This window comes from Perca flavescens, chromosome 23, assembly GCF_004354835.1.
Source record: "Perca flavescens isolate YP-PL-M2 chromosome 23, PFLA_1.0, whole genome shotgun sequence".
Lineage (NCBI taxonomy): Eukaryota > Metazoa > Chordata > Actinopteri > Perciformes > Percidae > Perca > Perca flavescens.
This window is the reverse complement of record NC_041353.1, coordinates 974,457-992,102: the sequence shown is the minus strand read 5'-3', so window position 1 is coordinate 992,102 and position 17,646 is coordinate 974,457. Positions and strand designations below refer to the sequence as shown.

General features: G+C 43.7%; 2 protein-coding genes across 2 annotated transcripts in view; both read left to right on the top strand.

Annotated features, from left to right (window-relative positions):
* LOC114550445 (NLR family CARD domain-containing protein 3-like) overlaps window positions 1-17,646 on the top strand; it is a 689,968-nt gene that overhangs the window by 517,403 nt on the left and 154,919 nt on the right. The gene's annotated exons all lie outside the window — the stretch shown is intronic.
* On the top strand, window positions 12,926-17,548 carry sco2 (synthesis of cytochrome C oxidase 2). Its single transcript, XM_028571240.1, has 3 exons — window positions 12,926-13,007; window positions 14,324-14,703; window positions 16,991-17,548. Exons 2-3 carry the CDS (start codon window positions 14,344-14,346, stop codon window positions 17,423-17,425), a joined length of 795 nt encoding a protein of 264 aa, XP_028427041.1. The 5' UTR covers window positions 12,926-13,007; window positions 14,324-14,343; the 3' UTR covers window positions 17,426-17,548.

The following is a 17,646-nucleotide window of genomic DNA, read 5'->3' as shown; positions in this document are numbered from 1 at the left end:
TCCTCCAAAATATACAGCTCTCTGGACTCCTCACACACCACCACACACACACAGAGATCTGAGGAGCAGTTAACCATAGTCCTCACAAATCCACCAGAGGTTAGAACCCCAACACAGAGACACAGGAAGGGGACGCATATCTGGCAGTTTTACCGGCTGCAACAGAGCATCCCAGAAGTGGAAGGTCATGGATACGGAGACTAAGTTTATGGTTATCATAGACACATAAATACAAACAGATGGGTGAAGATTGTGACCACTTACGTGTCTCGTTGCTGCTTCAGATCTTTATTGTTGCTGCGTTCATCTGTCAAGAGACACAAACTTCAGATTAACACACACACACACACACACACACACACACACACACACACACACACACACACACACACACACACACACACACACACACACACACACACACACACACACTTCATAGCAGATACTCATCATATATCACATGTAAACTGATTTAAATGTGTAAAGATGACTACCGGGATGAGATAACACAAAACAGTGACTTTAGTTTTTTATGTTGGACAATTTGTGACTTTTAAATAAAAATTCTGCGACATAATTTTAATAGTTTGGAAGTTTTTACTTCAACCTATAAAATTCATAGTTTGGACAAAATTAACTTTTTCATCCACCAGCCAAATGGCTATTCGATGTTCTAATTTCACCAGCCACCCAATTAGAGTACCATTGTTTTTTTGGCTGGTGAGTGTAGCAAATCTACCAGCCACTTGCATATTTTACCAGCATTTGGCTGGTAGATGGTGCTAATATGAAACCCTGACTGTATGTAATACATTTACTGTAAAACAAATATACAGCTCTGTGGAGGAGGGTCTGTCTAGTCCTCACAGAACTCCAGGATGGGAGAACAACAGGTGCTCTGGTTTATTGGCATTTCTTTAAACCAATCACAATCATTGTGGGCGGGGCTAAGCTCCGGACGGAGCCACGGTGCCTCTGCTAAATAGTCTCAAGAAGGAACTGGTTTTGGTGGAACATGTGTATGTTCAAAAGTAGTTTTAGTCGTGCAACAGAAAACTCAGATTGGACAGATTGTCTGTCTAACAGCTAGCTAGACTGACAGACAGACAGACAGACAGACAGACAGACAGACAGATAGTCTAGTTAGCTGTCTGGATTTATCCTGCAGAGATCTGAGGAGCAGTTAACCAAAATCCTCACAAATCCACCGGAGGTTAGAACCCCAACACAGAGACAGAGGAAGGGGACGGACATCAGGTGAAATGAGTGGAGAGAGGGACATCCAGCTGCAACGGAGCAATCCCGGAAGTTTTAGTGTTAGGACCTGTAGTTTGTTTGCTTTGGTCCGAATCAGTTGGTGAGGTAGTAAACTTGGAGCAATTTGCACTCGGTTTGGTTTCACACCTGGAAAAATCCAAGCGTACCAAAATGCGTCATTACAAATCAGGCAAGAACGTCTAGCCCTCTTATTGGTCGGATATGTCTGGGGGGAGGGAGTAAGAAAGTAAATACAGGAAGAAGGTCCTGACTCCTCCTTCGCTCTGCTCTGCCGGCGGCTGTCTCTAATTTTAGCGGCAGCTGGTTTGACCACGGAGATACGAGTGACACACCTGACTACAGGAGACACTAGCTCAGACTGGAGGACACACCTGACTACAGGAGACACTAGCTCAGACTGGAGGACACACCTGACTACAGGAGACACTAGCTCAGACTGGAGGACGCACCTGACTACAGGAGACATCAGCTCAGACTGGAGGACACACCTGACTACAGGAGACACTAGCTCAGACTGGAGGACACACCTGACTACAGGAGACACTAGCTCAGACTGGAGGACACACCTGACTACAGGAGACACTAGCTCAGACTGGAGGACACACCTGACTACAGGAGACACTAGCTCAGACTGGAGGACACACCTGACTACAGGAGACATCAGACTGGAGGACACACCTGACTACAGGAGACACTAGCTCAGACTGGAGGACACACCTGACTACAGGAGACACTAGCTCAGACTGGAGGACACACCTGACTACAGGAGACACTAGCTCAGACTGGAGCACACACCTGACTACAGGAGACACTAGCTCAGACTGGAGGACACACCTGACTACAGGAGACATCAGACTGGAGGACACACCTGACTACAGGAGACACTAGCTCAGACTGGAGGACACACCTGACTACAGGAGACACTAGCTCAGACTGGAGGACACACCTGACTACAGGAGACACTAGCTCAGACTGGAGGACACACCTGACTACAGGAGACATCAGCTCAGACTGGAGGACACACCTGACTACAGGAGACACTAGCTCAGACTGGAGGACACACCTGACTACAGGAGACATCAGACTGGAGGAGTTAGATTGAAAGCGTATCGAGACCTCCTCTTCAAGCAGGTCTCGGTGCGCTTGTTTGGTCCGCTTTTGGTGCTCACCTGAGTTTGATTGCCGCGTTCTCACCTGCCCTGACGAACCCCACCAGCGGGGCAAACAAACTCTAGTTCAATTCAACCGAACTAAAGGCTGACGGTGTGAAAAAAACCCTTAATTTGCTGTAATATATTCTAGCGGAGTCAGCGGACTGACCTGGGTCCGTGTCGTGTCTCTTCTCGCCGATCTCGGCTCTCAGCGTGCTGATCTCCAGCTCGTACTGCGGCGCCGCGGCGTGCAGCCGCTGCAGCTCGGCCCGCAGCCGACACAGCTCCTCCTGCAGCGAGGCGATGTCGTTCTCCCGCTCGGCCGCCGCCTCCTCGGCCTCGGCCTGCAGCAGCAGCACCTCCTCCTGGGCCGCACGCAGGTCCTCGTTCACCTCCTGCAGCTCGCTCTCCTTCTCCTCCTCCAGACCGTCCATCTCCTCCTGCAGCGAACGCAGCGCCGCTGCATTCGTTCAAACAACAACTAACTAAGTTACCCAAATAACTGCAAAATGTCACGTTTCTATGTCTAACAACAATCTGTGAAACTGGTCCAGTATTAAACCAGAACCGGGCTGTAATGTAACCCTACAGGACTAATGTTCAGCAGCAGTTAGAGTCCACTACAAGTTCTGTTGTTGCTGCTGACAGACTCGGGTTATTATTCTAAGTGTCTGACAACATTATGGGATGGATCCCTACAGAGGTAGACCTTTTAAACCTCTTTGAGACCTTTCTGTTTAACCAGAAACATCTCTGAAGTCACTAGCGCTAAACCCACCAGACTGTTAAAAAAACTGTACTTTTAGCGTGTATAGAGCCAACATATTTCCACAAGTAAATTAGTTTAGTTTAGTTTATTTAACAGGACAATGTGCAGTTACATTAAAAAGATGGCTGCACCAGATTTAGCATTATGCTACTTTCCATCTGTAGTCCTCCACAATTATAATGACATAACAGAATTGAGTTCATGACAAAAACAATAAACATAACATGTTTATACAACAAGACAGTTAAGACAATATAAATAGGCTATTTACACCGAAGGTGCAATACACAAATATACACAACAATGGATTGGAAAGCGTTAGTGAGAGCAGGTCTGATGTTCTAAGAGGAAGTATTTAACTGCCCGCGAAAAGCTATTAAAATTTGAGATATTCTTTAAATTGTTCGGAAGCCCATTCCATTCTTTGACTGCTTTATAGGAAAAGGCTGATTGAGAAAAAACAGATTTTCTTTTGGGAACATTGCAATCACCCCTGGATACAGACCTCAAGGCTCTGTTTGTAAATTTAGAGCGTAGCTGTACATATGTTTTTAAAGGGGGTGGAGCGGCATCATTAAGAATTTTGTGAACCAAACGGATATTAGAATACCGGATCAAATTATCAAAGCTCAAAATACTGTACTTCTCCAGTATACTACAGTGGTGGTGCCGTTCAGTAAACTTTGTGTTTATTTCAACCAAAACTAGAGTTGTGATGGTTGGAAAAGTGGAAAGACGACCCAAAACGGCTTTTCATAGTTTTATTTTGTTTCTCTCGAGTGTGATTGAAATGTGTTTTACGATGCTAAAATTACGGTTTATTTACATGGAGTCTGGTGGGTTTAGCAAACGCAATTTCGCGGATGTTTTTTAGGTTTAAAAAAAGGTTGACCTCATTAGAAATCCTTTCCATAATGTCAGGTTATTCAATTAAAAATTCAAGTTTTAAAAATACATTCAGGTTTTTCAAATACAACAACAAGTGGAGGAGTTTTATCTTTGGCGTTTCTAACAGAAGCATAAAACCACAGCAGAGGTTTTCTTCCAAAACTGTTAAAAGACCTACTTATGTCTCTCTGTCTGTCTCTCTGTCTGTCTCTCTGTCTTTAAGACAAGACGGTGTATCATCTGCATGGAAACAACTCTCTGTACTTCTGTTCTAACTTCAGACTTTTTGTAGCTGGATGTGTGGGAGTCTTTGGTCTGAATCTTTGCTTTAAAAATAGTTCAGTGGCTGTTAGAATCTAACCACGTGGGTCTGTGTGTGTTGTCGGATGTGAAGTGTGTGTCTGTTTTCGGGTGTGAAGTGTGTGTGTTTTTTCGGCTGTGAAGTGTGCGTCACCTTGCAGTTTCTGGATCTGTCTGGTGAAGCTCTCGGCCTGATGAGCGCTCGCCAGCCGCTCGTCCTCCAACAGACCTGAGATCAGAGACAGAGGATGGAGATCATGTGCTCTAATAACAACTTTATCTTTAATATCTTTACGTTGATGGAGATCATGTGCTCTAATAACAACTTTATCTTTAATATCTTTACGTTTCTGACCTTGCATCTCCAGGAAACTGTCTTCATGTCTCTGGGAAACCTCTCTGGTCTCGTCCAGCTGCAGCAGTAGCTGCAACACCTGAGCTCTCAGATACTCCTCTTCCTCCCTCTCTTCCTCTTCCTCCCTCTCTTTCTTCTCTTCCAATTTCTCCGGGGACTCCGTCTCTTTGGCCGGCAGAGTTTCTGCCAACGTGATCGGCTTCTGCAGCTTCAGCTCGCACAGCTCGTCTTCCTCGGACAGAGAGGAGAGATCAACGTCAGCTGCAAAGTTCTTAATTCATATTTTTATCAAACCAAGTTTAAAAGGTCCTATGGCATGATAATGTCACTTTATGAGGTTTTTTAACATTAATATGAGTTCCCCCAGCCTGCCTATGGTCCCCCAGTGGCTAGAAATGGTGATAGGTGTAAACTGAGCCCTGGGTATCCTGCTCTGCCTTTGAGAAAATGAAAGCTCAGATGGACCAATCAGGGATCTTCTCCTTATGAGGTCATAAGGAGCAAGGTTACCTCCCCTTTCTCTGCTTTGCCAGCACAGAGAATTTGGCCCACCCATGTGAGAGAGACATCATGGCATTGTGGGAAAGAGACTTCAGATACAGTATTAGGGGACCACTAAGGTCTATATAAAGAGACTTCAGATACAGTATTAGGGGACCACTAAGGTCTATATAAAAGAGACTTCAGATACAGTATTAGGGGACCACTAAGGTCTATATAAAAGAGACTTCAGATACAGTATTAGGGGACCACTAAGGCCTATATAAAATTGACTTCAGATACAGTATTAGGGGACCACTAAGGTCTATATAAAAGAGACTTCAGATACAGTATTAGGGGACCACTAAGGTCTATATAAAAGAGACTTCAGATACAGTATTAGGGGACCACTAAGGCCTATATAAAAACATCCAAAAAGCAGCAGGTCATGGGACCTTTAAGATTTTACATTTAACCAAGCTACTGAACGGGCCATTCTGTTTTGCTTTTTTATGTTAAGGTCAATTTATGCTTCTGCTTTAAATCCTACGGCGTAGTAAATCCTACTGCGTCGATTTAAAGCAGGAACATACATTGAACAGATGATTCTGCATGTAAACAGACACTGACCGGACGAATCCAGGACTTCCTCGATGACGGGTGGCAGCCGCAGGCCATCCATGTTTCCAGCTGACAGACAGACAGACAGACAGACAGGCACTGCAGACAGATGATCAGAGGCTGAAGGAGCCCAGGAAGAGTCCTCACGCTCCGGGGAGTTTGAGCCACTGCAGCCCCTTCATCTTCAACTCAGAGACAACTGATGGAGGAATGGGGGGAGAGAAAGGAGAGGAGAGAGGAAGAGAGGGGGAGAAGAGAGGAGGGAGGAAGAGAGGGGGACAGGAGAAAGGATAGGAGAGAGGAAACGAGGGAGGAAGAGGAGAGGAGAGAGGAAAGTATGGAGGAAAGAAGGGGGAGAGGAGGAGCTGTCAGAGAGACCCAGACTGGATCGTACAGGTTTCAGGACACAGATTTATATTCTTACCATCACTCTCAGAATACCTAAATAACCCACGAGCCTCAGCTTCTGTTGCTATGGAGACGTGTATCTTATACCTTAGAAGTCAGTGCTGGGAATGACGTCACACCTGAGGAGGAAGGGTTTCCATTTAACAAGTCCTGTTATGTTATTAAACCTCCAACACAGCACAAGAAGACTTCATATTCCACTACCGTTTACTCTCAGATGGTTAATGGAGCTGCACGATATTAGGGAAATATCTCAGACATAAAAAAAATTTATTATTTTATTTTAAATTTAGTTTGGTTCCGGTTGGTTGTCAGCTGAGGTCATGGGTCAGTAGGGAATTTATTTTATTTTTTATTTATTTCCCAGTGGATCCTCAAAAACACCCCCACAAGTCTGATCGGGTACCGAATCCACTATGGAACCTAGACCTGATTGGACCGGATTAGAACGCAAAATTTCGGTTCCAGTGTCACTGCCCGATGTGAGTCGCGCATGCGTCACTTTGTGACAAGTAGCCGACGAGATGCTAACGGCTTTTTGAGCTAACGTTAGCAATCTAACAATCATAGATATAGCTACAACGTTGTTGAAATGATTACCATCTTCTGTTATTGTATGTAAAGAGAAAAGTTTATTATTTTATGGATTTCACAGATTTCAGTAAGACACGTTATGCCGTAAACCGTTTTACTCTGAGTATGCGCGACTCAGATCGGGCAGTGACACCACTTAATCTGTCGACTGAAATAGTTTCCCCTCTGTCGCTCCGAATCGGACGTAAAAATATCCCCCTCTCTCTGTAGTCTACCGTTAGCTAGCTCCTCTCTCTGAAGTCTACCGTTAGCTAGCTACTCTCTCTCTAGTCTACCGTTAGCTAGATACTCTCTCTGTAGTCTACCGTTAGCTAGCTACTCTCTCTGAAGTCTACCGTTAGTTAGCTCCTATCTCTGTAGTCTACCGTTAGCTAGCTACTCTCTCTGTAGTCTACCGTTAGCTAGCTCCTCTCTCTGTAGTCTACCGTTAGCTAGCTACTCTCTCTGAAATCTACCGTTAGCTAGCTCCTCTCTCTGTAGTCTACCGTTAGCTAGCTCCTCTCTCTGTAGTCTACCGTTAGCTAGCTACTCTCTCTGTAGTCTACCGTTAGCTAGCTACTCTCTCTCTAGTCTACCGTTAGCTAGCTACTCTCTCTGAAGTCTACCGTTAGTTAGCTCCTATCTCTGTAGTCTACCGTTAGCTAGCTACTCTCTTTGTAGTCTACCGTTAGCTAGCTACTCTCTCTCTAGTCTACCGTTAGCTAGCTACTCTCTCTCTAGTCTACCGTTAGCTAGCTACTCTCTCTGAAGTCTACCGTTAGCTAGCTACTCTCTCTGAAGTCTACCGTTAGCTAGCTCCTCTCTCTGAAGTCTACCGTTAGTTAGCTCCTATCTCTGTAGTCTACCGTTAGCTAGATACTCTCTCTGTAGTCTACCGTTAGCTAACGAATCTCTCTGTAGTCTAACGTTAGTTAGCTACTCTCTCTGTAGTCTACCGTTAGCTAGCTACCGTAACTGTAGACTACCGTTAGCTAGCTACTCTCTCTGTGGGCTACCGTTAGCTAGCTACTCTCTGTGTATTCTCCTGTTAGCTAGCTACCGTCAATGTATGCTACTTTTAAAATGCCATATCTTCCCTCTGGGCTCACCAAAATGGACATAAAAGCATATTACCGCTACCACATCTATAAAAGAGCCTTTCTTTGATGTCATTTTTCAGTTTTTCAAGAATTGGTTCGGCATCGGAATTGTAAAAATCCAAAAGATACCCAACCCTACTGTTACAGGACTGGCCCCCGCAGCGGGACACAGGGGGGAGTTTCTACAAAAGTTGAGTCGCTGTGTTATTTTGCGTGTCCCCCCTGCAGCCTAAATACACGTATTTTGTGCACAAACTGATAGAAGTTGGACAGGACTGTGTGTACGACACAAATAAGACAGATGTGTTAATAATTGTATGTTACTACAGCTTTCACTGCTGTTGATGCACGTAGCAGCCATGTTAGAACATTAGTTAAAGAGTAAGATCCTTTTAGTTTAACATGAAACAGCCCCCAAATCACCATCACCAAACTCCACCAGACTCCATGCAAATAATCAGGACTTTTAGCGTGTATAGAGCCAGCATATCTCCACCAGACTCCATGTAAATAATCAGGACTTTTAGCGTGTATAGTGCCAGCATATCTCCACCAGACTCCATGTAAATAATCAGGACTTTTAGCGTGTATAGAGCCAGCATATCTCCACATGTAAATGGGTGAATTAAGGGATTATTTCAACCAAACCAGAGTGGTGATTGTTGGAACAGTGGAAAGATGAACCAAGACGGCTTTTGGTAGTTTTATTTAGTTTCTGTCCACTTTGAATGAAGTGTGATTTACGATGATAAAAGTCTTGATTATTTACATGGAGTCTGGTTGAGTTTGGTGATGGGGATTTCGGGGCTGTTTCATGTTAAACTAAAAGGATCTTACTCTTTAAAGGTGCAATATGTAATATTGTATGCAATACTGGCAGCTATCGGTTAAAATAGTTACTGCACTAACAATTCAAAATACTGGAGAATCGTTTCCCCCGCCCCCACCTGCTCAGTTCACGGAGGTTGCCAGGCTGAGACCGCAGCATTAACAACAATGTTGCTAGACGCTTTTCTCACATAGCCAGACATTACTCCACAGCACAGCGGAGTAGTTAACGGTAGATGCTAGTTTCACATAGCCAGACATTACTCCACAGCACAGCGGAGTAGTTAACGGTAGATGCTAGTCTCACATAGCCAGACATTACTCCACAGCACAGCGGAGTAGCTAACGGTAGATGCTAGTCTCACATAGCCAGACGTTACTCCACAGCACAGCGGAGTAGCTAACGGTAGATGCTAGTCTCACATAGCCAGACATTACTCCACAGCACAGCGGAGTAGCTAACGGTAGATGCTAGTCTCACATAGCCAGACGTTACTCCACAGCACAGCGGAGTAGCTAACGGTAGATGCTAGTCTCACATAGCCAGACATTACTCCACAGCACAGCGGAGTAGCTAACGGTAGATGCTAGTCTCACATAGCCAGACGTTACTCCACAGCACAGCGGAGTAGCTAACGTTAGATGCTAGTCTCACATAGCCAGACGTTACTCCACAGCACAGCGGAGTAGCTAACGGTAGATGCTGGCTATATAGACAGTCATAAAAGCCCGTGCTCACGCGGAGCTCTGTAACCAACTGACAGACACACTTTTCGGCTTAAAATGACAGTATGAACCGCTAAAAACACAACAACCTCACTGTCCTCTCCACACGCCAGTCAGGCACACTTCCTCGGCTTAGAATTACAATACAAAACGCTAAAAATACCACTACCTTGCCGACGGAACACACTTCCTCGGCTTAGAATTACAATACAAAACGCTAAAAATACCACCACCTTGCCGACGGAACACACTTCATTGGCTTAGAATTACGGCAACAATCGCTAAACACACTGCAAACTCACAGTCCCCTCTTTCCGATTTACAGCCCCCCTCTCGTGGCTTAAAATAACTCACCGTTGTCGGCTCCAGCTGCTAAACTACACGCTGTAAACAGCCATGGGCTGCTTGCCTGGTCCTCCCGGTAACGTTAGCAGTTAGCAGGGTTAGCATGGCGGCGTTAGCCAGGACCAGTCGGGATCACTTTACTGGCTATGTCTCAATTGTTTTTGCGAGTAACCAACTCGGGTACTCTAGCTATATAATTCAATGTGAGAACACAAATGTTGAAATGACGTAAAATGCCCGTCCCTAGTAGCTGTGATAAATTAGCCTGAAGCTAATGCTTACCTGTTCAGGAGAAAATAAGCCAACTCTGCGTCCTTTTGGGATCTAAGCTGTCTCCATCTTTCAAATACATCTCCAATATTTACCAGGGGGTTGTTACGTCTCTGGTCACGCCACTGTTAGAAACATGCTGTTTTCTTTTTTTATGTCATGTAGAATCTATCTCCGTTGGTCCTGTTTGTTTGTTTGCTGCTTTCATGGCTGTACTACCGTTACAGCTGTAGCGCGCTGGGTTTACGTTTTTACAGGTATATATCTGGCAACCCGGCCTGCCTGTCAAACTGGGCCGTTGATAACAACACACACACACACACACACACACACACACACACACACACACACACACACACACACACACACACACACACACACACACACAGATCAAAACATAAACATAAATTACGTCACGGAATGTAAATTTCAAAAAGAAAAAATACTGACATTAGCATTGTTGTCAGAAAAGATAGTATTTGAGTTTAACATGTTTCCTTAATATCTGATGAGGCCCTGGTGTCATTTTTTTATATATTACAGTACAAATATTACATATAGGACCTTTAACTAAAAGGTCTATCTCTGTAGGGATCCATCCCATAATGTTGTCAGACACTTAGAATAATAATCTGAGTCTGTCAGCAGCAACAACAGAACTTTTAGTGACTCTAACTGCTGCTGAACATTAGTCCTGTAGGGTTACATTACAGCTCGGTTCTGGTTTAATACTGGACCAGTTTCACAGATTGTTGTTCTCATCAGACACTCAGACACACACATGGAGACAGAGAGTCCAGCGTGAAAAAATAAAGACATAACCTTGGACATTTTACGATTAATCAATTCATCCAAAATATCCCCAGCAGATTATACGATGATGACAATAATCAGCCCTGTGTCACGGTGAACTGTCCCTTTAAGATGCGACAGGCTATCCTAGCGTCTCTCGTCCCCCTCTATGACCTTCCTGTGTGTTCGTCCTCTGGTATGAAATGCTTCCTGAGTTTTAATGCGACGGACGCTCCGCAGATACAAAGAGGGAAGAAAGTGAATTACCTGGTGCAGAGATGGAGCCGCTCGCTCTGCGTTCGCTGCTCGCTGGTATCTCTCCTCAGCTGCTGTGATGCAGAGACACGTCACGTTACACACACACGCGCACAGACACACGCGCACAGACACACGCGCACAGACACACGCGTGCACGCACACACAGGCACACACACGCACACACAGGCACACACGCATGCACGCACGCACGCGCGCACACACACACACACACACACACACACACACACAGGCACACACGCGCACAGACACACGCATGCATGCACACACACAGGCACATACACAGGCACGCACACACACAGGCCCACGCTCTGACACACACACACACACACAGACACACGCAAACACACACACACACACATGCACAGACACACACAGGGAGACAGACACACACACACACACACACACACACACACACACACACACACACACACACACACACACACACAGACACACGCACAAACAGGCACAACAGAGACACACACATACACACACACACATACAGGCACACACACACATACACACACATGCACAGACACACACAGGGAGACAGACACACACACACACACACACACACACACACACACACACACACACACACACACACACACACACACACACACACACACCTTTAACATCATCTGAGATCAGTTCCTCTTAAAGAGACAGTACAGGCTGCCGACCACATAACCTCCGCAGTTTATTTCACCGTTTTCCTCTCGGGACACTCGCGGTACCCGGCATGGGTTTGTGTTGCCTAGCAACCCTTCAGAAGTGAGAGAGGTGATGATGATGGGAGTTTGCTGCATTTCCATTTTTAGCAGAAATACTCATTTGGGCCCAAAACTCTGTAAAAGAGGCTGTGATGTTCTGTAAACTGCTCTTAATAATGTTAATCATTTACATGTATTTTTAATTATTACATATTTTTTTGATATTTTTAATCGATTGTTAATTGTTTTTTAATTTGTACGGTTTTATTTTAATTCATTTTTAATTACATTTTGATTAGTTTTAATTAATATTTAATAAATTGTATATTTCTAATTATTTATTTATTGCTTTTAATTATAACATTGAATTTATTTTAATTACTTTCATTCATTTTTTCTAAATTTGTAATTAAAATGTATATATTATATTGAAATATATTTTTTATATATTAATGACTGATACAGACACACATATACATATATATAAATTTATTTTAATATATTAATTTATATATATTTAAAATATTGCATTTACTATTTTTTACATAAGACATTATACATTATTATAAATATTTAAAATATAATTTGTAATAATTATCTTGCAGTTTCTTCAGTAAACTGACTGTTAAAGTCTCGTGTTTGTGGCGCCATCTGGTGGAGCATTCCCGCCTCACAGCTTCTTCCGGAAAAGCACGAATCTTTCCGATTGGACTGAACCATAGAACCTAAATGCACATTATTACTAACTCTTCTTATATGAGCTGGGTATCCGATGAACAAATAAATAAAGAAATAAAAACACGCTTTATTTTCAGTAGTATTCCCTTTTTATGCAATTGTTTTTAATTATTTGTTACATTTTTAATTTTTTTGTAATTTTTTTTTATTTAATTTAGAAAAATTTCTAATTATTTCGAACACCTGTATGAATTATTTTAAAAAAAATATATGTTTTTAAACCGTCTATGGTGCCAACATTTAGAACATTTTAATATATTTGACAAATGAATGTACATTTGAAAACGTATTTTCTTTTTTTTTTATTAAACAAACTTTATTGACAGTTGACAATAGCCGGCACAATTACATGTGTGATCCATGTTGAGAGCACAGCGACTGTTTGGGGGACTAAAGGTTAGATTTTCCTTTTCCAAAATAAAAATGTAATCGAACAACTAAACGCTAGCTTAGCTTGGTATGCTATCGTATGTACGTCATGTAACGTTAGCTTCAGAGCAACGCGTTGAGGTCACAGATATATATCATATGCTATGGGTTAGCTAACCTTTATTTATCTGTTAGCTATAAGCTAATGTTATCATTTAAACCGGAACCGACTGTTTACTGTGAACCTATAAACTGCTAACGTTAGCATTATCATATTATTATAAAAGACGAGAGAAGAAGATTTTACGTATCTCGGGTTGAGGTTAGAAGGGATACAGCTACGGTGAATACAGTTAAGTTTGGGCACCAAAAGGACTATTTAAGTTCAAGGAAAATATCGTAATTTGGGTTAAAACACTCCCGAGGAAAGAACACGCGTTTTCCGGGTGAAAGTATTAAAATATATTATTATATTAGCCTAGATTTTTGCGAAATTTATTAGCGTAACTTCCGGCCGTAGCTGTATCCCTTCAAGCCACAACCGTCGCCGAGTGAAACGCTCATTTCTGACATGAAGCGTTAATAAAGGTAACTTATCGTGGTAATAAATATGATACAAACCTACTGGAGAGCAGAGGAACCTCTCAGCAACAGTTCGGCGGGGTTCATGTCGATGTCACGCGGGTTTTAGGCAACATAAACACGGCTTATTCCCATCAGGTGCAGGGGAATTTCATTAGAATACACGTCTTCTTCTTCTTCAGGGTTTTACGGCAGTTTGCATCCCATACGGCGCACTACTGCCTCCTACTGGTAGCAGCAGAGTACAAACTATATTATCCTGAAGTTAAAGTACTTAAAGTAACAATATGATATAAAGTACTATTACTTTGATGAACTTTTACTTAAGTACAAGTAAAAAGTAGTTCATTTAAAATATACTGAGAGTAAAAGTTACTTAGTTACTTTTTAACAGCAGGGTAGAGATATACTTTTTATATTTTAATATCTTATTTATATTTATTATTAATCATTATTATTCATTAATTAAATCATTAAGGGCACAGAGACAAAATAGTTTTAAAAAAAAGACCTTTTTCTTTTCCTTATTTTTCTGTGTCTCTGTGTGTGTGTCTCCGTGTGTCTATGTGTGTGTCTCTTTGTGTGTGTGTGTCTGTGTCTAACAGTGATTTTACTGTAAATAAATGTGTGTGTGTGTCTGTGTGTGTGTGTGTGTGTGTGTCTGTGTGTCTCTGTGTGTGTGTGTGTGTCTCTGTGTGTGTGTGTGTGTGTCTAACGGTGATTTTACTGTAAATAAATGTGTGTGTGTGTGTGTGTTGCAGGAGGACGCGTGGCGTTAGAGATGTTGTTGCTCAGGTGCATTGTGGGAGATCTGCGTGCAGCGGGGAGACTCCTCAGAGCTTTCCCCCCCGTCTCGGCGCCCCCCAGACCTCCTCCAATCGCTCAGCGGCGTTCCCTCTCTCGCGGCGGGAACCAATCGGCTTCCTCCGCCACACTGAAGCTGCGGACGCGCCTGGCGGTGACGCTGCTGGTCGGTGGCGGGCTGCTCGCCGCGTGGCGCTACGTCTACGCCGAGAAGCAGCAGAAGCTGCGGCGGCAGCGCGTGGAGCAGCTGCAGAAGGCGGCGCTCGGTCAGGGCGCCTTCAGCCTGCTGGACCACCACGGGCGGCGCCGCACCAAGGCCGACTTCCTGGGCAGCTGGGTGGGTCGCCGACGCTCGTCTTCTCAGTAGGGGTGCAAAGGGAAGGACAGTTCTCCCGGTATATTACCGGGAACTTTCCATTAGAGGTAGAGGTAGGGGTGGGGGAAAAAAATCTATATTCAATTCAATTTTATTTATAGTATCAAATCATAACAAGAGTTATCTCGAGACACTTTACAGATAGAGTAGGTCTAGACCAGTGGTTCCCAACCTTTTTTCCTTGACGTCCCCCCCTACTCATGTTTAAGAAAAGCTGAGGGCCCCCGGAAACCAAAGTTGAGGAAACTCTCGAGATAGAGCCTTACTTTCTTTTTTGATACAGAGCAGTTATCAGCACGGTTACGTTTCTCCGCCATGTTAAATAGTGATACCGTGGCGGCAGGTAAAACGAGGATACAACAAAATATATAGTTTTTATACAGACTTTTGTATACATTATATATCCTAGTGTATTATCATAATTTGTTTAGCATGTGCAAATATTTTTTTTTTTTTACCTCAACCTCAAACCAGATAAAGACTTGCGCCCCCCCTGTAATCTTTGCCGCCCCCCCTGGGGGTGCCCGGACCCCAGGTTGGGAACCACTGGTCTAGACCACACTCTATAATTTACAAAGCCCCAACAATTCAGTGGCGAGGAAAAACTCCCTCTTGGGAAGAAACCTCGGACAGACCCAGGCTCTTGGTAGGCGGTGTCTGACGGGCCGGTTGGGGGGGTGATGGACAGTGGTGATAATAGTCACATTAATAATGGAACAGTGACTGGATGTATGTCTATACAGCATAGTATCGCAATATTTTTCGTGGCAATACTGTATCGATACACAGACGCCAAGTATCGATCTTTTATGATATATGTGTTGGTCAGACAATCACATTTTGCACCAATACAATTGAAGTGAGATGAACAAACAGGGAAATTTATCTTTTTCGATAAAACAGATGTTGAGAACATTTTCCTTTGGGGACAATTGAAGTTGAAAAAAAAAAGTAATACATTGCAATATATCGCAGAATATTGCAATATGTTTAAAATCGCAATAATATCGTATCGTGACATAAGTATCGTGATGATATCGTATCGTGAGGCTTCCGGTGATTCCCACCCCTAATTAGAGGTGTTGAAATTAATCAAAAAATAGTCGACCGGCTCATAATCGATTATTTCTGTTTATAATGTAATGTAGGCCTAACAACATTTCTGTTTACATATTCTGGTATGTTTCGCACATTCAGGAGGTGCCATGTGCTCAGTGCTGTATAGTTTTATGTATCCAAGTTATTAAGTATTAGAGCAGTGCAGAATGTTTGGTTTTTGAAGCTTGGAAATCTATGAATTAAATCTCCTACACGGCTTTAATAGAAACATGGATTTGATGCATCGTGATATCGAATCGCTGACATGATAATCGTAATCGAATCAGGAGATCAGTGAAGATTCACACCTCTACTTTCCATGGAAAGTTTAGCTTGTCCCGTTCCTTTCGTGTCCCTTTGTTTCCCGTGTGTCGAGATAACACGCCACGTGGCTTTAGGAGAGCGGTGTGTATGTTTACGTGAAGTCATGATGTCACGTTGCTTTCTGTTCCTGCACATCGTGTCGCGGACTTGAAACGTCTGCGTTCTCTCGGACCGAAGAGTCTAGAGCTGCCACCTCTTAGTGGATTAGTCCACTAATCAGTCGTTTTGGTCTCAGTCGACTAAGATTTCTTTAGTCCATTAGTTATTTTTTATGCTTATTCATGCTTAATTACTTATTTTCAAGAAACTTCTGAGCACATTTATGGTAAACACAAGATTTAAAGTGGTGCTTTTGCAGGATTAATTGTGGAGAAACTCAGTTTTACAGATGGTTAATTAACTACATTTATATTGTGCTTTTCTAGTCTTAACCACCTCTCAAAGAGCACAGCTCTGTCAATTAAATCAACTCATCGATTAGTCGGCAAAATCCTATAAGTGTTAGTGGACTAAGAAGTTCTTTAGTCGAGGACAGCCCTACGGATCTCTTTAGTCCATTAGTCATGTCTGATTCTGTTTTCGTGCTGAATGACTTATTTCCAAGAAACGTACGAGCACATCTCTGGTAAACATATAATTAAAGTGGTGCTTTAACACGACTCTTAGTGGAGAAACTCAGATTTACAGACCTGTCGATTAAATCAACTAATCGATTAGTCGGTACAGTTGAATGTTAGTTGACTAAGAACTTCTTCAATCGAGCACAGCCCTAGTGGAGTCTGAAGAGTTTAACTGCTTATTAAAAACCTGGTTTTGTCCCCCCCAGGTGCTGCTGTACTTTGGCTTCACCCACTGTCCCGACATCTGTCCCGAGGAGCTGGAGAAGCTGAGCTCCGTGGTGTCAGCGCTGGACGGGGACGCCTCTCTGGCGCCGGTGCAGCCCGTCTTCGTCACCGTGGACCCGGAGCGGGACGACGTGGCGGCGCTGGCGCGCTACGTGGCCGACTTCCACCCGCGCCTGCTGGCGCTGACGGGCACGGCCGAGGAGGTGAAAGCCGCGGGGCAGGACTACCGCGTGTACGCCAGCGCGGGGCCCAGGGACGAGGACGGGGACTACATCGTGGACCACACGGTGCTGATCTACCTGGTCAGCCCCGACGGGCTCTTCCTGGACTACTACAACCGCACCAAGAGCCAGGACCAGATCACAGCCAGCGTCAGGAAGCACATCCAGACCTACGTCGCGCTCGGGACACCGTAACCACGGCGATCCACGGGCCTCAGGCACTGACCAGTCCTTCCACAAAAATGCTTTGAGTTTTTTTGTGATTGTTGCAGGCAAAAATCCTTGATTATGCAGCAGGTTTTCTTAAAAAATGCGATGGAATATTTATGCAATTTTATGAGATGAAATTGCAAAAGCTGCAGTTTGATGAAAAAGAGAAAAAAAAAGCGATTTCCCCCTCTTGAATGTCTGTGATT